Source organism: Ascaphus truei, chromosome 7 (genome assembly GCF_040206685.1).
Source record: "Ascaphus truei isolate aAscTru1 chromosome 7, aAscTru1.hap1, whole genome shotgun sequence".
Classification (NCBI taxonomy): domain Eukaryota; kingdom Metazoa; phylum Chordata; class Amphibia; order Anura; family Ascaphidae; genus Ascaphus; species Ascaphus truei.
Window position 1 is genome coordinate 28340391 of NC_134489.1, and position 20086 is coordinate 28360476.

At 42.4% G+C, this 20086-nt stretch overlaps 2 protein-coding genes across 3 annotated transcripts in view; both read left to right on the forward strand.

The window, feature by feature from the left end:
- Positions 1–2901, forward strand: part of LOC142498871 (embryonic protein UVS.2-like) — a 40685-nt gene extending 37784 nt beyond the window's left edge. For both annotated transcript variants that reach the window (XM_075607488.1, XM_075607487.1), the window contains exon 13: positions 1733–2901. In XM_075607488.1, coding sequence (XP_075463603.1) covers positions 1733–1752 — 20 coding nt within the window. In that variant the 3' untranslated portion in view covers positions 1753–2901. The remainder of the gene's footprint in view (positions 1–1732) is intronic.
- A 9722-nt stretch (positions 2902–12623) lies between these two features.
- LOC142499932 (embryonic protein UVS.2-like) overlaps positions 12624–20086 on the forward strand; it is a 40352-nt gene continuing 32889 nt past the window's right edge. The window contains exons 1-2 of the mRNA XM_075609987.1: positions 12624–12641; positions 17759–17786. Coding sequence (XP_075466102.1) covers positions 12624–12641; positions 17759–17786 — 46 coding nt within the window. The remainder of the gene's footprint in view (positions 12642–17758; positions 17787–20086) is intronic.

A 20086-nucleotide genomic window follows, 5' to 3' on the forward strand; every position in this document is an offset into this window, starting at 1 on the left:
GCAGGTGTATGGCTATCTAAATTCGCCTCCGGTATATGCGCCTATGTCGGGCCATTTAAGTCTGGTATCTAAAGTTAAATGTGGCCTGTTGTGACTACTGCTGCGGCACAGTTTATTCGAGCATTTGCCCGTTCTGTGCCGCAGCAGTAGCCTGGCGCGCGCCCGAGAGTGACGGGCGTGCGCCGAAGCAGCGGAAGAGCGCCCTCCGATCGGGGCACTCTCCCTACCGCTGCCGGGTCCGCCGGGTCCCCCGGAACCCCCTGCCGCTGTCCCGCGATCGCGGGACACCAGGGCTCCCTCGGGGAGCCCCTGGACGCGCGTGCAGGGGGCGCACGCTCCCGAAGACGCGTGACCGCGCGTCTATGACGCGCGGCACGCCGAGGGGCGGCCACTAGCAAGCCGGGAAATCTCCCGGCTTGCGGATCTGGCCGCAGTGTAATAAACTGTGTCGCCAGTGTAATAGAGTATTCAATCTCCCGGCATACACGCGGGCATATGGTTATCCAAGCCCGGTACTAATTCTGGGTATGACTTGCTCCAATTAACAGAGAAATTACCTTTAAACGGGTTAAATACCCGTTATCGCTATTGGTATGTACGGGGACCCTTTGTGCATATGGTAGCATTTGTATATATGTACATCTGGTTGGCCGGGTATATATTACTAAACTGACAACTAGCGTTTCCTCCATACGTGGAGTCGAGGAGTTACGGAACTCACTATCTGTTTTATACACTAGTATAGTGTCCTCGATGCCGCTGTCACGCGACTGCAGTGGTTGTGACACCGAAGGATTGATGCTACTATTGAATAGTAGAGGTACTGCAATGTGGAGAAGCCCATTACAAAATAAAACAAAGAGAATATATGCTGCTTATTCTGCTGCTGCTAGTAATCACCTCCCAGCATCTAGGTGCATTACTCATTTTAAAAAAATTACGCAACAACACAGAAATAAAATTAATAACATATCAGGGGCAATGTATAAAGAATAGTTTTTTTTAAGTAATCGAAAGAGTGCATGGCATTTTGTAAGGGTTCCAGTCCAGGGTTTTTCTGGAACTTACCCTTACGTGGCTGTTGTGGCCATCTCGGTTCCTGGCAAATCTCTCCCTGGACTTAGTAATTGGCTGCACCTGTTCCTGAGCCTGCCTTGTTCCTGCCTACTGTGCAGCCCTGCATCTGTTTGGCTCGCACTGCTATTTAGGGTCAGCCTCTTAAACAAAGACGTGGCTGAGCTTAATCCTTTTGTGACCTGTGCTTTGCTTTGCCTTCCATGTTTCCTGAGGCCTTCCCTGTTTCCTGAGGCCTTCCCTCTTTCTGAAGCCTTTCCCTTTCCCCTCTTCACTGTTTCCTGCGGCCTTCCCTATTGCTGAGGCCTTCCCTATTTCTGAAGCCTTCCCTGTTCCTTTGGCTTTCCTGGTGCTGACTCCAGATAGCGACCCCTACTTTCCGTAGTTCTCCACTCTTCGACATGGCTTGCTCTGTTACTGTGCTGCTCTCTCCTAACTGTAATTAGTTGGACCCAATTATTAGATTTATGGTACATACTTCTGTGCAGAAAGCAGATCTCACTATTAGATTACTTAAAAAATATATAAATAATCGTTGTGGAAAAAATTATACAAATATCCCAGGTACCTGCCGAGTTCTTTAACTGAAAGGATATAACATGCCTGATCTGTAAAACCTGTAATGACACTAATCCTCATTTATTTGTATCTGCTGCAGAGCCTTTAAAAAGAAATTGAATGGACTGGATCAGAGATGCAGAATGAGGTGGCTGACATAATGCTGGTACCGTGGAATAAAAGAAAAGATACATTATACAATGCGCCTCTTCTTACCTATATATTGTTTACATTTTGATTAATGTATTATCCGTTTTAATCAAATAACGTCTGTCGTCCACAAGAGCTCTTGAGACCTCACAAGTCTCTTGTTCTTTTATAGTAATCAAGAGAAAACTCGCATATCACAATAAACCTACAACTTTCCAGAGCCAACATGGTTCCTGCAATTTAGCGTTCAGCAAACTGTGCTTTTTTATTTAGTATTCCTGACATCATGACAACTTCATTACTTGTTTGATCCTATATATCATTTACATTATGTGACATCATTGAATATATACAAAGATAAGTTAATGATACTAGGTAATTAAGTCACAAGGAGGTTGTGCTTATATGGGAGAAATCCCAAGTGTGTAACAAAGAATGAGGATCTTCTGCGTTGTGCAATTAGCTCATGTAATGTTCACTTGTGGAAGGAATAAACCGAACCTACAGTCTCCTATTCTACTTAACCCCTATATGGCCATACAAATTATAAATGATTCCATATGGTTATAACCCCTTAATGTTTAATTTGATCAATATTAATGTTAGAAATGATTATCAAAAGCAAAATACTCATTTCCATTTCTTTACTGTATTAAAATCACAAACCTTGTTTCTGATCATTTTTATTTTGCAAAGAACAAGGCCAAGGTGTTTCAAAAATACATTCAGTAAATATTTTGCATGAGGAAATTTGTAATGAAGTCACTTCGTAGTCACACCTCACATTCTCTGTACATTACTATGCATATTAAGTTTAATTTCTATAACAATAATCATTTAACTGCAATGACCTCCAATATCACAGAAGTTGTTAAGTGGGAGGGGAGACAGAGTTGTGGAGTTCGAGGACCATTACCTCACTGGGGGTCCATTCCTTTAGTTGGGAGGAGGAGCCATGGTTGGCCAGGCCCATTCCTCCACCCCGCTGCCTGCCCCCCTGTAGGGAGTCCTGCCGACAGCATATTCAATCGGACTTGGTTGTAGAATTATAGTGTTGGATTTTTTGACCAGCCAGAGTGCCAAGCACAACAATAATAAAGAACACACCTTTATCACTCATGATGCATCTCTGCTTAATGTCCTCACATTAGATTATTTGTCAGAATAATTCAAGATCCTTTCATGTGTCCTGTCCAACAAACTAGAATTGGTATAAATAGGCTTCTATATGCCCCATGTAAATACTAGTAACTATGTCTTATGTGTGTACTGTATGTATGTCTTTATTTATATAGCAAAAAGCAAAGGGAATGCTGCACACCACAAGCTAAACAAAAGATACTTGCTGTTACCGGTGTTCCTGGAACAGGGGAGTTCCTCACAATGACAAACTCCAAAGTAAGCAAAAAAGGAGAAGGTTCCAGGGCACTGCGGATTTCAAAAGAATTTATTGAACAGGCACAACGTTTCAACCACCAAGCGTGGTCTTTCTCAAGTGGAGACACTTGAGAAAGACCACGCTTGGTGGTTGAAACGTTGTGCCTGTTCAATAAATTCTTTTGAAATCCGCAGTGCCCTCGAACCTTCTCCTTTTTTTTTTTTAAATTTATATAGCGCCATTAGTGTACATAGCGCCTCACAGCAGTAATACACAAGACAATCATATAAATAACAAATAATACAAATAACAGATCATGGGAATAAGTGCTTCAGACATTTACAGTAACATTTAGGAAAAGGAGTCCCTGTTAGAGGAGCTTACAATCTAATTGCTAGGTAGAAAGAACGTACAGAGACAGTAGGAGGGAATTCTGGTAAGTGCATCTGCAGGGGGCCAAGTTTTATGTATCATGTGTCTACTATTATCCACAGTGCTATTCATATGCTTCTTTAAGCAAGTGTGTCTTAAGGTGGGTCTTAAAGGTGGATAGAGAGGGTGCTAGTCGAGTTTTGAGGGGAAGGGCATTCCAGAGGTGTGGGGCAGTCAGTGAGAAAGGTTTAAGGTGGGAGAGGGCTTTAGATACAAAGGGGGTTGTTGCAGGTTACATGCAACCACACACGCGGGTTTTCTTGATAAGGCTTATTTATTGAGCCTTAAAAACATACAGCACACAAAAACAAAATAGCTTCTCTTCAGCATACAAAAACAAAATAGCTTCTCTTCAGCAGACAAAAATAAAATAGCTTCTCTTCAGTATAGAAAACAAGACAGCTTCTCTTCAGCATGCAGGACACAGACAGTTATCACACATGTACTTTGAAAAACAGACCTTATAGCAGTAATCTCTTCAGTAGTTCAGTCCTATCTCCTGACCAGCTAGCTTGCAAGTGTGTGCAGCCTGGGGTTTTTAAAACACCTTGATTATGCAACTGGGGTCAAACTAATTAAGCAGCCCTTCTCAACTGAAACTTAACCTCGTCACTGCTGCACTGCAAGCCTAAACATAGGTTTGCCAGGTATATTGCTGATGACGTTCATTCACCCTGTCACAGGGGTAGAGAGAAGACATCCTTGAGCAGAACGCAATCGTCGGGATGGAGCATAGCAATAAATTAGGGCTTTGATGTAAGGAGGGGCAGAAGAGTGTAAAGCTTTAAAAGTGAGGAGGAGATGAATAACATGTATCTATGTCCAAAACACCACAATAATAAAAAATCTGTTATTCCAAAACATAAGAATACCATTCAATAAACACCTAGCCAAGCAAACTATTCAAGAAATAAAACCATGAGCCAAACGAGCAATTCAATACATAAAATCACTAGCCAACAAATCAATTGCTCTTTTGGAGATAGATAAATGTTATGATGTGGCTTACTATTAGGCTTTTTAGTTCTTTTATTGTTGGGGTGTTTAGGTGCTTGTGTATATATTTTATTATTGTGTTTTTTTGGCCTTAATGCTTTTTGATTAGGGTGAATCTTGGCTGCTATAGTGGCTTATCATGCCCATATTATATGGATATGATGTACCACTATGCCAATCAATGGTTACAGGGTGGGTATAGTGGTCCCGGGGTGGGTGGTTAGGCCTCCCGGGTGGGTAGCGGGAGATGGAGGTTAACCCCTTAATTACTATAGTGGTTATTAACCACTAAGGTGATTACGGTGGTTAGGGCCATTAGATTGTATGTTTTCATGTATTCTTGCTGGCATCGGAGGACATGGACCTGGATGCTGACGAGGACACCCTTCATGATTGCAGGGTTAAGTAGAAAGGATCATTTACTTTATTTATACTGGCTGGCTAATATTTGGTTTTATAATGGGCAAATGAGCTATTATCCATATCTGGATAATAGTTATTTTGCCCATTACTGTACTGTATGTGGTGGGGGGGAGTAGGGGTATATTTATTAAATGTATTGGAAAAAATATTTGGCCACAGGATTGGTACCGCAGGCCAGTGGGGACCCGCGGGGACCACCCGAGGGCCCACAGACACCCACGGGGACCACCTGAGGACCCCTGGAAACCCGCAGGGACCATCTGAGGGCCTACAGACACCCGCGGGGACAACCTTAGGACCCCCGGACACCTGCGGCCTCTAGTATCAATCATGGGGGGGTATAGGAAGTGGGTATTAGTATTTTTAGTGGGTAGCGGGGGGTGGGTGAAGGGCTATTTGGCCCCTGGTGGGTAGTGGGAGGGGTTAACCCCTTCATTGCCTTCGCAGTTAGCCACTAAGCTAATAAAGTTGCCTGTAAATGCATGTTTATTGCATGGGTTTCATGCCGGGGGTCTCCGGTGCTGATATTTATGGGTATCAGCTCCGGAGACCCCGGCATAAATCCAATGCAGGAAAAAAGCTTCTTTTTTTTCCGAAGTCCTGTCTCAAAGCCTCTTAGCAGCTTCTCACCAGCCTCACGCCAACTTTTCCTGGTGTTTTTAGGAGAAACTCGCCATTCAAGAGCCACGATTCACCTCGATAACCTAATCACGGCTACTAGAATTGCACGAGTTTTAGAAACTGCCGATAAGTGGCTTATCACGGCTCACCCGGCAATTTTTTTTGTGAAGGCTGAAATTTTGGGCGATTAATACCTTTATCGCCCACTTATCGAGGCTTACTGAATAGCAGTAGGCATTTTGGCTGATAAGTGCTCGCATAGCATAGGCCCCTATGTCCATTTGTGATAAATGAAGGTTTTACCTTTAGTCCCTTTATTTCACTTCTGTACAAACTAGCCATACAGATATTTGTAAATAAAAGTACTTCTCAATTAAAGTAATTTGAGACATTAACAATGACACAAATACATGAGAATTTATTCGTTACAAAAATGTTTCCTTCTTAATGTACCTATGATTATTCATATAAAGCTTCAGCACTGCAAATATTATCTGTATTTTAATATGCATGTACCCACCCAGGCTTTGTTAGAGCAGATAACGCATTAATTCTCTCTTATCAATGTCAAGTGACAAGAAACAGCTAATTGATTAAACCCCATTACATTGCCATGACAACCAAATTGCTTTAAATAGGCCACTCTGGGTATGGGAGAGCAAATAGCCCTTGATAAAGTTCTCTCCCGGAATGAAACGCACATCGGTTGGGGGGGCTGTTGTTTGGCCAGTGAATTGTGGGTCATTAGATGATGCTGCACATCACGTACGAGACCAGTAAGAGTGAAGCTCCGGTCTGGTTGCGTCTGCGCTCGGCACTGTCCTTCTCACCACACTGTGTATAGTGAGTATCTTGTAGGATCTCATTTCCCCAAGACACCCTGTGGCCTATGTCTACAGCCATCCAAAAGAACGGGACAAGCCCAGGATACCGAGGCTGCTAACAGGTAGTGTTTTCCTTAACACACTATGGCAACTTGATTGAAGAACGACCCAGCAATGAATAATAAAAATGATTATACCTCCGGTAACACAACAGGGGGTTGGGCAGTGGTCAGCCGGATAGAGGTACAGGGGGACACCTCCCAGGGGGCGCCCCCAAGTAAATCCCCTCCCGGCACCACCCGCCTCAATAGACCCCCTGAGAGACCGCGTGGAGGTGAGGAGTTACTCGGTACTCACGAAAAAGCCGTCCCTGTTGATGCAGGGAATTCTGCAGCGGCTTCCTCCTCTCATATGGCTGGCGTCAGCGTGCTCCTCCGGAAATGCTGGCACAGGAAGGAAGATAGGGTGGTCCGCAGGTCACAGCAACTTCAAACAGCCAACGCATGGATGTCTAAAAAAACTTTATAATCGCTAGTAGCAAACATCAGACAAACACTCTGACGCGTTTCGTCCATGCTCTTGAAAAAGTCCATGCTCTGGACGAAACGCGTCAGAGTGTTTGTCTGATGTTTGCTACTAGCGATCAATAAAGTTTTTTTAGGCATCCATGCGTTGGCTGTTTGAAGTTGCTGTGACCTGCGGACCACCCTATCTTCCTTCCTATGTCTACAGCCAGCACTGTGCTCGGGTCCTCTAGAGCAGCGGTGCGCAAACTGTGGGGCGCGACCCCCAGGGGGGGCGCAAGACTACCGACGGGGGGCGCGGGGTTTACAGAGGCCCCGCGCGCTTCCCGAAGGCACTTGAATTAAGTGCCGGGGGAGCTGCAGGGCCTCTGCAAACCTAACTTACCGTGGCTCCGGCGGCTTCCTCCTGCGTCACCATGGCAACGCGGCGTCAAAATGACGCTGCGAGGTCATGTGACGTCACGTTCCTATGGCAACGTGACGTCATTACGCCAGAGCGCGGGTAAGTTGGGGTTGGGGGGGGCGCGGGAGTGAGGGGACAGCCGGCAGGGGGGCGCAGGGAAAAAAGTTTGCGCCCCCCTGCTCTAGAGTCTAGACCACCAATGTCCTTTACACAGAGTTAGTTGATGGAATTGCAGCATTGACACTAAAGCCAACAGACAGCATACTACAGATTTATCACAGGGTTACACAGTGCATCTGCAGTCATTTTATTTAAACAAACTAGATAGTGTTTTCTATTTATTTGAAGTGATTCAGTATTAACTTAGTGGTTACAAAGTATACACAGGGATACAGTTGGACAATCTCTGCATGTATATTGCTACAGCCCATCAAAGGTTAACATATGAGGTTAAATGTATCAATCTTAGGCTTGCAACTAAGTAAACAATTAAAGCCGCAGTCCAAGCTGCCTTTTGTTATTATTTATTGTATCCCGCCCTTTAATATGTGCATCAATACAATCCACACAATGATAAGTAATTAGCTAAGTTGCAGATCGATCCGTTCTCCTGTGATCGATCAGCAAAGATTCGATTTGGGGGTTCACTAAATGGCTGTCAGTGCAGCAGAAGAGAACCAAAGGTTCAAAATTCTGTGGGGAAGATCATGTGACCAGGCAATCACTAGATGCAATTGCTGAACTGCTAGAGAGAAGGCAGGGCTCAAAAAGGGGTGTGCCAGAGCCTGTTTCAGAAGAGGAAGAAACAAAAAATTATTGTCACGTTATAATACAGTAAAAATGTCTTTCAGAGTGTTTTTTTTAATTGCTACAATTATTTTCTCATACTGTAGTACAGAACTGATTTATTAAAAAATAAATAAACACATGTAGGATATTGCTTGGACTGCAGCTTTAAACTGAGTAACAATTATTACCAGGCTAATTTTTACCATTTATTCTAATTATTCACCATTCACCAACATACAAAACCCCAAACTTTTAATAAGATTCAAAGGCATTGCCTTTTTTTCATTTTTTCTACTAAAACTGTATAATATTATTTTAATTTGTATATGTGTAGCCCCTGCTACCAATATATACTGTATGTACTGTGGATAATACAGAATTAATCTGCTCCACCTATCAAATGGTGCAATAAGGACTAAGACACTGCCCCTGATCTGCCTGGCAACACAACAGGACATATGGCATTTGATAAAAAGAAAAACAGATAGAATCTGGAGATCAACTATCAGTCTGAGATAGAGCCAGGGATAGGTAGTGACAGTCTGAGAAGCACACAGAGGGGCAGCACAGGGGACAGTGAGAGGTGCTTATGAAAGACAGCCAGATACTTACAGAGGTTAAAGAGTAGGCTTATAGGAGACTAATAGCCATGGAGAGAGAAAGGGAGAGATAGCAACATAAACACATCCCATACACACAGAAAAAGAGAGAAACAGGAGAAGAACCCTCAGCAAGAGAGATCCAGATACCTGCCGGACTATTAAAGCACAGCAGGACAACAGACAGCCGAGAGGCCCTTTCCCACAACTTTCAAGTATTCTTTATGTGTATTATACACACACCTCACAAATGTTTGACCTTTAACAGGCCTGCAACGCGACTGTACACATTTTGACATAAGAGCTCCAACTCAGAGCTGGCAATAATATTGGCATAAGTGGCTTCCACATTGGACACTGGGACTAATATAAGGGACAATTGTGCAGCATCCCAATATATTGTGTATATAATAAAGGATATATTTTAATACAATTAACTATCTCAAAATGGTCACTTGAGTGCAGTTTGATTTTGAAGCAGGTGCTTTTCTCTCACTTCTAAAGATTATATAAATCTAACTACTAAATCTGCCGCTCTACGTTTGTCTACAGAGACTTAAAGTGACACATTAACAATACTAAATAGGATCGACTGGGACCAGTGTACCTAGAGCAGGTTTTGTATTTCTTAATTTGTGACATATCCTCTATGTATGTTACATTAAATGCATCAATAACACAGTCAAACACATTCCAGTTACTGTACATACAGCTCTCCATGTATTAGACAATTGATTTATAATTGCTGCCTACATTGTAATGTGTAGCTATTATCATACAGTGTATATTTTATATATATTACCTTGAATTTCGCAACAATACAGCCCAAGGTGAGTTGAGTTACCTGCACGTACTATACAGGCGGGGTGTGTAACTTCTTCATGCCTATCTTCTAATGACCGCCGTCTTCTCACTTAGAAAAGTAGCAGGGAGAATATCTGTGACCCCCAGAGGGGTCAGTACTGTGTCTATCTCAGCAGGTCTGGTGCATTGTAAGATTGTGTGTTTCTGTGGTCACATTATATGAAAATATTACAAGCAAAGGTTTCAATTATTTGTCTTTCAAATAAAATGACAACATAAATATAATGTGTGATTTTCTTTGGTCAGTGCTCTTATCTTTCTCACACAAACTACAGAGTCACTTATATGTGAGATAACAGGAGGGGTGACGCTGCGGCTTCCTATTGGACAGACATTCCCATAAAGTAACACTGATAACTAAACCGGGAGGTTGCCGGAGTTAAATAATGCGGCTCGGCTTCGGAGGACCCCCCGTGCCAACCCTGAAAAATAAATAATTACATTGCTGCTTTAAGTGCCACTGGACCCCAAGCAGTTCTGAGTCATGTGATCACTCCTCATAATAGGGGCCCTTGGCATTCCGGAGCCTATTATGTCATAAGAGCAGTGTAAATTCTAATATATACTTGTAATGACAAATTGTCCCTCTTCATTTTATACCCGATCATTTCTTCCCTCGTGAAGGAGGTAAGATAATAAAACCAAAACGGGAACGCGGCAAACTGACGAGGGGTGGAATTACGTGAGAGAAATTGAAATAGTGATCTGTTACTACAGATCAGTTATTGTCTTAATGATCCTGTCCCCTTCTTAGTCCCACCTTTTACAAACTATCTTTTCATCCTGATCACTGAAATTCTGCACATCTTTTATTAGAATATCAACAGGTACTGAAATAAGGCAAGGAAATTCAATGTATACAAAGTAATGGGGGTGTTAGCTTTCCTCCACTTCTATAATCCTAACTTCATCAACGATAATGACAGTCTACAGCCCTTAAAAACCATATACTGTACTTCAGATCTTCATATAAAAGTATTTTAATAAATACTCTGTACAAATCATTTGCATCCACAGTTTATTTTCTGTTGGACCACTCTGTACCTGTTACATACTGTACTGTAGTCTCATTCCAGTCAATGGACAATTCCAACTGTCCTAGAGGCCTCCATCCATGGTCAATCACTTTGTTTCATAAACAAAATGCCTGGGACTCAAGCTCAACCTGTGAATGCAAATGGGCTTTAAAGAATCCTTCTGTGGTTATTAAAACTGCGATATAGCTTGGTCCTGATCACTCCAACATAGAAATCACTGCAGCTTTCTTTTCTTTGCTGGGCTTGAGCCCGTAAATACAGCATACATCATATATTATATAGTATGTGCTGTTGCTCTCTTCTCAGTTAGGTTTTCAGATCTATATTTGCAATGTTGATAGCTACAAATGATGAAAGATAAGATGATATGTTGTTCTGTTTTTCGATTGTAACTCCTATGTAGATACCCAGATCTATACAGGCAGCTAAAGGGGGAGCTTGGTGGCAAAAGCACTACTTTTGGACTATGAAACCTGGTTTACATCTGATTAACAAACACAAGGATACCAAGCAAGCTGTCAGAAACCTCCCAAAATTACCAATTTATATATATATATATATATATATATATATATATATATATATATATATATATATATATATACACAGTATGTGTGTATAAGTGTCATAAGGAGTGCTACTGGGCATGGCTAATTGTATAAAACAAGAAACAAAGAACAACGTCCAATGTGACAAAAATACACAGTGAAATACCTATATATCTCAGGAAAAAAGGGTAATTTAGTGCACCCTTTGGCCAAAGCGTATAAGCCTGCGAGCCACTTCCAAGGCATGACCATAGAATCGCAGGTCCTAACACTAACTGGTTACAATCCTTATTTTATCACATCTGATTGTACGTTTGTACTTATGACCTTGGGCAAGTCTCTTTATCTGCCTGTACTTCAAGCGCCAAAGTTAGATTGAAAGCTCTGTGTGCCTTGTCAGCACATTATAAGAAAACTTATTGTTATTATCTGCATACAGATGTAGCTGACTTCGTTGTCCCCTCTGGTGGGATATGTTGGGATATTCTGCACTAAATATAAAATATTGAAGCTCTGTGATATCATGTGTTATAACCAGGGCTTTTTCCCCCAAGGGAACACAGTTCTTGTACTTTTTTTCCCTAGACCGCGCAATGCATTTTAAGGCATTATTGTGATAATCTAAAAAAAAATGTTTTATATGTTTTTGAAAAAAATTAGAATATAATAATTATTATTTACAAAAACAATAACATAGTTATTGTAAATTCTAAATGATTTTGAAATGTGAATAAATGTGCATATTATTGCGCATGTCTAAGAATAATTTTGTCCTCGGTCCCATCCTCACGTCAGAGTTCCCTCACCTCTTTTTCTAGAAACAAAGCACTGGTTATAACAGGTTATGTGGTGTTATCTGGGGAAAGTGTTATTGTATAGTTATTGCTAAGGTTTAGATGCGGAAAGAACTGTTTGTATCATGATATTGCCTGATCTTTGCCCTTCTTTTCTCTTTACACCCGTGGGGTCACATTTATTATAATTTGCCCTTCCTGATTTCCCAGTTTAAAAAAAGAATATAAACCATGACTAACGTGAGATTGGAAAACATTTATTTTTAAAAGCTGCAGGTATGTAGGTCTAATAACCCTTATGTCACACAGAAACCTGCCAACCTGACTTTCGGACAGTAAAAGCCGTGACAACGCCCTGGTGCATCTCTTCCAGTCATTGGTATATCCTGAGATCTCTCATACTGGCTGCTGATTGGCTGCTATTTGGCCCCATGGCTGAATATAAGGGGCACCCCAGGTTGGATATATAATACCGAGTTCCAGAGAGAGAAGATAAGAGATCCCTCACACCTGTGCAAGACAAAGATATTCAGAGATACTTATATACCATAGTGTATGATGGATGTGAGAATATACATCCCTCTTCTGGCCTGTCTGCTGGGACCAGTCATGGGTTTACCTTTGCAGGTGAGTGACTGAAAAACTATCTGTATATGGACAGTATAGACCTACAGAACATATTATGTGGGCATGTTACCTGTGTATTGAGGATTTGCTCCTATTTTTAGCATGTTACCTAATACATATAGGGGCCTATTCTAGTAGCTTCAATAGCCAACTCATCGAGGATTTTGAGCAGTTCTCGCAAAATTTTGCTGGCTAGCTATTCAGAAAGTGTTAATGAGTTGGTTAAATTGTGAGGGGAAGGCATTTTTTAGCGATTTCTGGCTCCTGGTCAAACACATCGCGCGGGAGCTGAAAAACAGCCTCAATTCGCATTTTTTTATAATATCACGCTATTCTAGTGCAGTAGCTCAGGTGAGATTATCGGAGTTCTTGAATTGCGAATTTATCAAAGATTTTTCTTGCCACCCAAGGCTGGCGAGAATGGATCTGAGAGCAGGACTTAGAAAAAAAACTAAGATACACAGGGGGCACGTCGCTTCACCATACAAACACAAACAGAGTAAGGGTAAACTACCTGGTGCAAGGGAGAACGCAAGGCAACAACACACTAATAATCAGATGATTACATAAAGCCCCCTATAGTTGCACTCTAGGTAGGTGACATTACTGGTACAATGTCATCTATAAGGAGGCCACTGAACAGCCTATTCCCTTAATAGGGTAAGCCGCAAAGGTCACACTCAAATAAAAAAAAAAAACTTTTAATCAATAATGTTTAAAAACGACGAGACACCATAAAAATGCATACACAATGCATAATAAAATCCCCAAATGTGTATAGGCACGAAGGCAGGCAAAGAACTATCAATGTCCAGAGCCTAAGGATAGGCTGACGCGACGCTGCATAAATCCACACAGTATGTATGTGTGGTTGCGTACCAAAATTAAATAATAAATGGCATGCTGCAGTGAGTAATGGAGTGTAAAAGACCCCTCCGTTAGGTGATATACAACCTGATCTCTAGCGTGTCGGCAGCTGAAGTTCCGACACGCTAGCGATCAGGTTGTATATCACCTAACGGAGGGGTCTTTTACACTCCATTACTCACTGCAGCATGCCATTTATTATTTAATTTTGGTACGCAACCACACATACATACTGTGTGGATTTATGCAGCGTCACGTCAGCCTATCCTTAGGCTCTGGACATTGATAGTTCTTTGCCTGCCTTCGTGCCTATACACATTTGGGGATTTTATTATGCATTGTGTATGCATTTTTATGGTGTCTCGTCGTTTTTAAACATTATTGATTAAAAGTTTTTTATTTTTATTTGAGTGTGACCTTTGCGGCTTACCCTATTAAGGGAATAGGCTGTTCAGTGGCCTCCTTATAGATGACATTGTACCAGTAATGTCACCTACCTAGAGTGCAACTATAGGGGGCTTTATGTAATCATCTGATTATTAGTGTGTTGTTGCCTTAGAAAAAATATGCATTTTTCCTGCATCAGATTGAAGCCAGGAGTCTACGGAGCTGATACACATTAATACCAGCTGTGGAGACCCCCGGCATCAATCCGGTGCCATACAAATACATTTTGAAAGGCAGCTTCATTATCTTAGCGGCTAACTGCTAAGGCGATGAAAGGGTTAACTACCAGTGCCATGTTTATTGTGGGTAGCGGGGATGGGTGAAGGTGGTATTTGGCCCATGGTGGGTGTTTAAGCTTTGCAGGATGGTTTCAGGAGGAGTTAACCCCTTCATTACTTTGTGCTTAATACCGCTAAGGTAATGAAGGGTTAACTCCTCCCGCTACCCACCCGGAACGTATAAACACCCACCACAGGCCAAATACCACCTTCACCCACCTCCGCTACCCACATTAAACATAAAAACATAATACAAATACAATACTAGCCAATATGCACATTAATTCACAGTGTGGTTACCTATGCCCTTAATGGGAGAAAAGATAACCCAAATGGGAATGAATGGTCACCCCCTCTATCCCCAACAACTATAGCATTATAGTACACTAATGGGCAAAATTACTATTATCCAGATCTGGACCATTCAAAATAAAACATTATCAAGCCAGCATAAAGTAAATAAAACTTCTATTTACCCTGCCAGGATGAAGGCCATCCTCATCACCATCCTCTAAGGCAGGGGAGCGCAAACTTTTTGTGCTGCGCCCCCCTGTCTCTCTGCCCCCGGCTCTCGCGCCCCCCTGCCTTCCTTCAGCCGCGTCAGATGACGCTGCGTGGGCGTGTGACGTCAGGTCAGATGGTGCCGCGGCGTCTATTGACGCCGCGTTGCCATGGCGACGCAACACAGACGGCTGAATCCCGGTAAGTAAACAGTTGCAGGGGCCTCACGCGATCCCCCGGCATTTAATTTAAATGCCTGGGGGAAGAGCGCGGGGCCTCTGCAACAGCCCGCGCCCCCCCAGCACAATCTCCCGCCCCCCCTGGGGGTCGCGCCCCCCACTTTGCGCACCGCTGCTCTAAGGGAGGCCATCCTCATCACCGTCCTGGTGGGCATGATTAGCACTATAGCAGTCAATGGGCAACCTAAAAAAAACTTCTGCACCAAAAAGACCCAACAATAAAAAATACCCAAACACCTAAACACCAGAACAATAAAATAAATCAAACCTCTAAACAACAGTAGTGAAGGGGTTAACCACCCCCGCAACCTTCCCGACAAGCCTAACCACCCACCCTGGGGCAATTATCCCCTTAACCCCCCGTCCCCCCTTCCATACCGGGGTCTGTATCTCGGGCAGCAGGGGGTCTCTGCACCTGAAATCAATGTGATTCTGATCCGGAGACCCCCTGCTCCCGCACAATAGTACAGGCATACCCCGCTATACGGACCTTCACTTTATGGACACTCGCGAGTACGGACATATTTACAATAGCACCATTCCCCTGTGTCCGTACGCTCGCTTCGCAAGTACGGACACTTATTCAGCCGTACAGACCGCCGTAGTTGTGTGATGCGCTGATTCCCCTCACCCAATTGGAAAACGGCAGCTCGCGCATGCGCCTGTGATTAGGACACAGGCACTGTACTGAACAGCAATACCGGCTCCCTACCTTTACCGAAGTGAAAAAAGGTAGTGCTTCACTTTAAGTACATTTTTGCTTTACATACAGTTGTGTGAAAAAGAAAGTACATCCTCTTTGAATTCCATGGTTTTACATATCAGGACATAATAACAATCACCTGTTCCTTAGCAGGTCTTAAAATTAGGTAAATACAACCTCAGATGAACAACAACACATGACATATTACACCGTGTCATGATTTATTTAACAAAAATAAAGCCAAAATGGAGAAGCTATGTGTAAAAAACTAAGTACACCCTTACTGCTTCCATAAGAATTAAGATGCTAAGTAGCAGACAGGTGCTGCTAATCAAATGCCCTTGATTAATTGATCATCAGCAAGTGTGACCACCTCTATAAAAGCCGAAGTTTTAGCAGTTTGCTGCTCTGGAGCATTCAGGTGTGTGTTAACACAATGCCAAGGAGGAAAGACATCAGCAATGATCTTAAAGAAGCAATTGTTGCTGCCCATCAATCTGGGAAGGGTTATAAGGCCATTTCCAAACAATTTAAAGTCCATCATTCTACAGTGAGAAAGATTATTCAAAAGTGGAAAACATTCAAGACAGTTGCCAATCTTCCCAGGAGTGGACGTCCCAGCAAATTCACCCCAAGGTCAGACTGTGCAATGTTTAGAGAAATTGCAAAAAACCCAAGAGTTACATCTCAGACTCTACAGGTCTCAGTTAACATGTTAAATGTTAATGTTCATGACAGTAGAATTAGAAAAAGACTGAACAAGTATGGTTTCTTTGGAAGGGTTGCCAGGAGAAAGCCTCTTCTCTCTAACAAGAACATGGCAACATGGCTTAGGTTTGCAAAATTGCATCTGAACAAACCCCAAGACTTCTGGAACAATGTCCTTTGGACAGACGAGACCAAAGTGGAGATGTTTGGCCATAATGCACAGCGCCACATTTGCCGAAAACCAAACACAGCATATCAGCACAAACACCTCATACCAACGGTCAAGCACGGTGGTGGAGAGATGATGATTTGGGCTTGTTTTGCAGCCACAGGACCTGGGAACCTTGCAGTCATTGAGTTGACAAGGAACTCCTCTGTATACCAAAGTATTCTAGAGTCAAATGTGAGGCCATCTGTCCGACAGCTAAAGTTTGGCTGAAATTGGGTCATGCAACAGGACAATGATCCCAAGCACACCAGCAAATCTACAACAGAATGGCTGGAAAAGAATCAAGGTGTTGCAATGGCCCAGTCAAAGTCGAGACCTAAACCTGCTTTAAAAATGCTGTGGCTGGACCTTAAGAGAGCTGTGCATAAACAAATGCCCACAAACCTCAATGAACTGAAGCAACGTTGTAAAGAAGAGTGGGCCAAAATTCCAACACAATGATGTGAGAGACTGATAAAGTCATACAGAAAATGATTAGATCCAGTTATTGCTGCTAAAGGTGGTTCTACAAGCTATTGAATCATAAGGTGTACTTAGTTTTTCACACATGGCTTCTCCCTTTTGGCTTTATTTTTGTTAAATAAATCATGACACAGTGTAATATGTCATGTGTTATTGTTTATCTGAGGTTGTATTTACCTAATTTTTAGACCTGCTAAGGAACAGATGATTGTTATTATGTCCTGATATGTAAAACCATAGAATTCAAAGTGGGTGTACTCTCTTTTTCACACCACTGTACATGCTCTGGATCCATTGCATACATTAATGCGGGGTATACCTGTATTCAAATTTTAATAAAAACACTATGATCACCTGCGAGAGCTGTGCAGGGAGAGGCGGGTCTCCCTGTGCAGCTCAGATTGCAATAAACTCACAGGAGGCAGAACTTGGAAAAAATCTCTGATGACTTTGCTGCTACAGTACGCTGTACGGTTTTGGCATTTTCCTAGCGCAGGGCTTGAGAGGGGTTCAGATTCTTTCAGAATACCGTGATGTCTCAAATGACAACCCGTTCGGCGGGAACATGCCAAACCTTGCGATGTAGCAGCAAACCGACTAGAATAGGCCCCATAATTATTATTAATTATTATACATTTAATCTGTATACAATCATATAGTAACATAAAAACTTTTCCTTGCAGGTTTTCTCTAAGAACCTTGAAGAAAGTGGTAAGTTGAACATATATAACTAACATGAAAATGGTCAATGGTCAGTTGTTATTTAATATATATATATTTATATATATAAAATTATATAATAATTAGCAGCTATACCATATTACATGGCAAAAGACTAAGTACAGTATAAAGGTTAGGTCTACTGAGACTATATAAATGGTGTCTAACTTAACACAGACTTAAAACACTGTTGCCCTAAATAATCTTGTTATACTGCTGCGGCCAAGTTTATTCGAGCATTTGCCCGTTCTTGGCCGCAGCAGTAGCCTGGCGCGCGCCCGAGGGTGACGGGCGCGCGCCGAAGCAGCGGAAGAGCGCCCTCCGATCGGGGCGCTCTCCCTACCGCTGCCGGGTCCGCCGGGTCCCCCGGAACCCCCTGCCGCCGTCCCGCGATCGCGGGACACCAGGGCTCCCTCGGGGAGCCCTGGACGCGCGTGCAGGGGGCGCAGGCTCCCGAAGACGCGTGACCGCACGTCTATGACGCGCGGCACGCCGAGGGGCGGCCACTAGCAAGCCGGGAAATCTCCCGGCTTGCGGTACCGGCCACACTTTAATAAAGTGTGTCGGTAGTGTATAAGGTAAAGCAGAACAAATATATCATTTTAGTAAAACATTATTACTGTATTGGGACAACAGTTTTATTTTAAGTCTAGATAAGTTGGAATCCCATTTTATAAACATATTTTTTTTGTTTTGATACTTTCAGTAGAGATAATCTGAGCTATTAATATTTCTGTTTTGAAACTGGGCTATATCAGCCTTCTACAGAAGACCAGTGTACAGGGATACTCAGCAAAGCATTGGATATTCAGACACTGTGGGGGCTACGCACTTAGCTCCGAGCTTTCACGCCGGCCTGAAAAAAATTAGCACGTCCGATAAAAAATGAAGCTGGCGGCGCGATTCACTAAGGCCCTTAGCCCATTTTTTATCGGACGTGCCCAAAACTGGCTTATCGTGCGTGCAATGTATTTTCCCCCTGCTAGCGTTCTTAACCTTTACGTACGCTAGCTGATAGAAAAAAAAGTCACTTGTAACATTTGCATGGAGATTTGCCATCTCCATGCAAGGCTGATACAGGCGATCTTACAATAAATAAATACATTTTCATTATAGTGTACATGAGCAGGGGGTCTCCGGAGCTGAACAGCGTTGGTTTCAGGTCCTAGGACCCCCTACTTCAGGAGATACAGGCCCCGTTATGGGCCTGTATCTACTGAAGTAGGGGGTCCTCGGACCTGAAACCGACGCGGGTCAGCTCCGGAGACCCCCTGCACATCTACACTATAATTAAAATGTATATTAAAAAAATAATTAACAAACATCAATACATGACTCCCCTCCCCCCCTCTCCCTCTCCCCCCCTCCCCCCCTCCGCCCTAGCACATACAGTACAATAATGTGCAAAATAACTATTATCCAGATATGGATAATAGATTATTTGCCCATTATTAAACACTGCATTAGCATATCTAAATAAAGTCAATAAAAACAATAGCCAGCTAATCCAATCAATACAAGCAGTAACAATATCAACAATGAATTAATTAAACCATTAACCAATGAAACCAATTCATTCCTAAACCAACTCAAAATGAATAGTAATAGTAACCAATCAAACCAATTAATTACAACATTAATGAATGTAAACATTAAAAGACAAATAAATACATTCAAACAATCTCTGAAACAACCATAAAACGCATTAGCTAACATAATATAACATTAACTACAAATGAACACCAATCACAAACATTTTATTACATTAAGCATGAAAAAAAAACAATGACATCCACATAAGAAACTGACATTAAAAAAACCAAAAGCAATACCAAGCCAGAAATGCCCCCCAAATATTGTAATAATACTGTATTAATCTGTACCCTAAAGTGGTACAGATTAATATATTATCAGTCAATGTGCCTCCCCAAAAAATGAAAAATCACATCCAAAGAAAAAACCTGTAAAAAGAGACATTTACAAACATTGAATATATTACTTACCATTAGAAGCGGTGGCCCTCCGACTCCCGGGGAAACAGGAAGCTCACGTACCTTGAAGGCCTCCAACAGCATCCGATGCCATCCGACATGAAGATCCGGCTCAGGTACCCCAATCTTCTTTTTTCTTTCTTTAATCACCTTCTTCTATCTTCATCTGTCACCATTTCTTGTTCTTCTTTATCTTCTTTCTTCATCTGTCAATCCAAAATACCCCATGTTAAATCCCAGCCGATGCTGTCTCGTCGGCTTCTTGGGCTCAAATGAGGCGTCACGGCCTTAAATATGGCT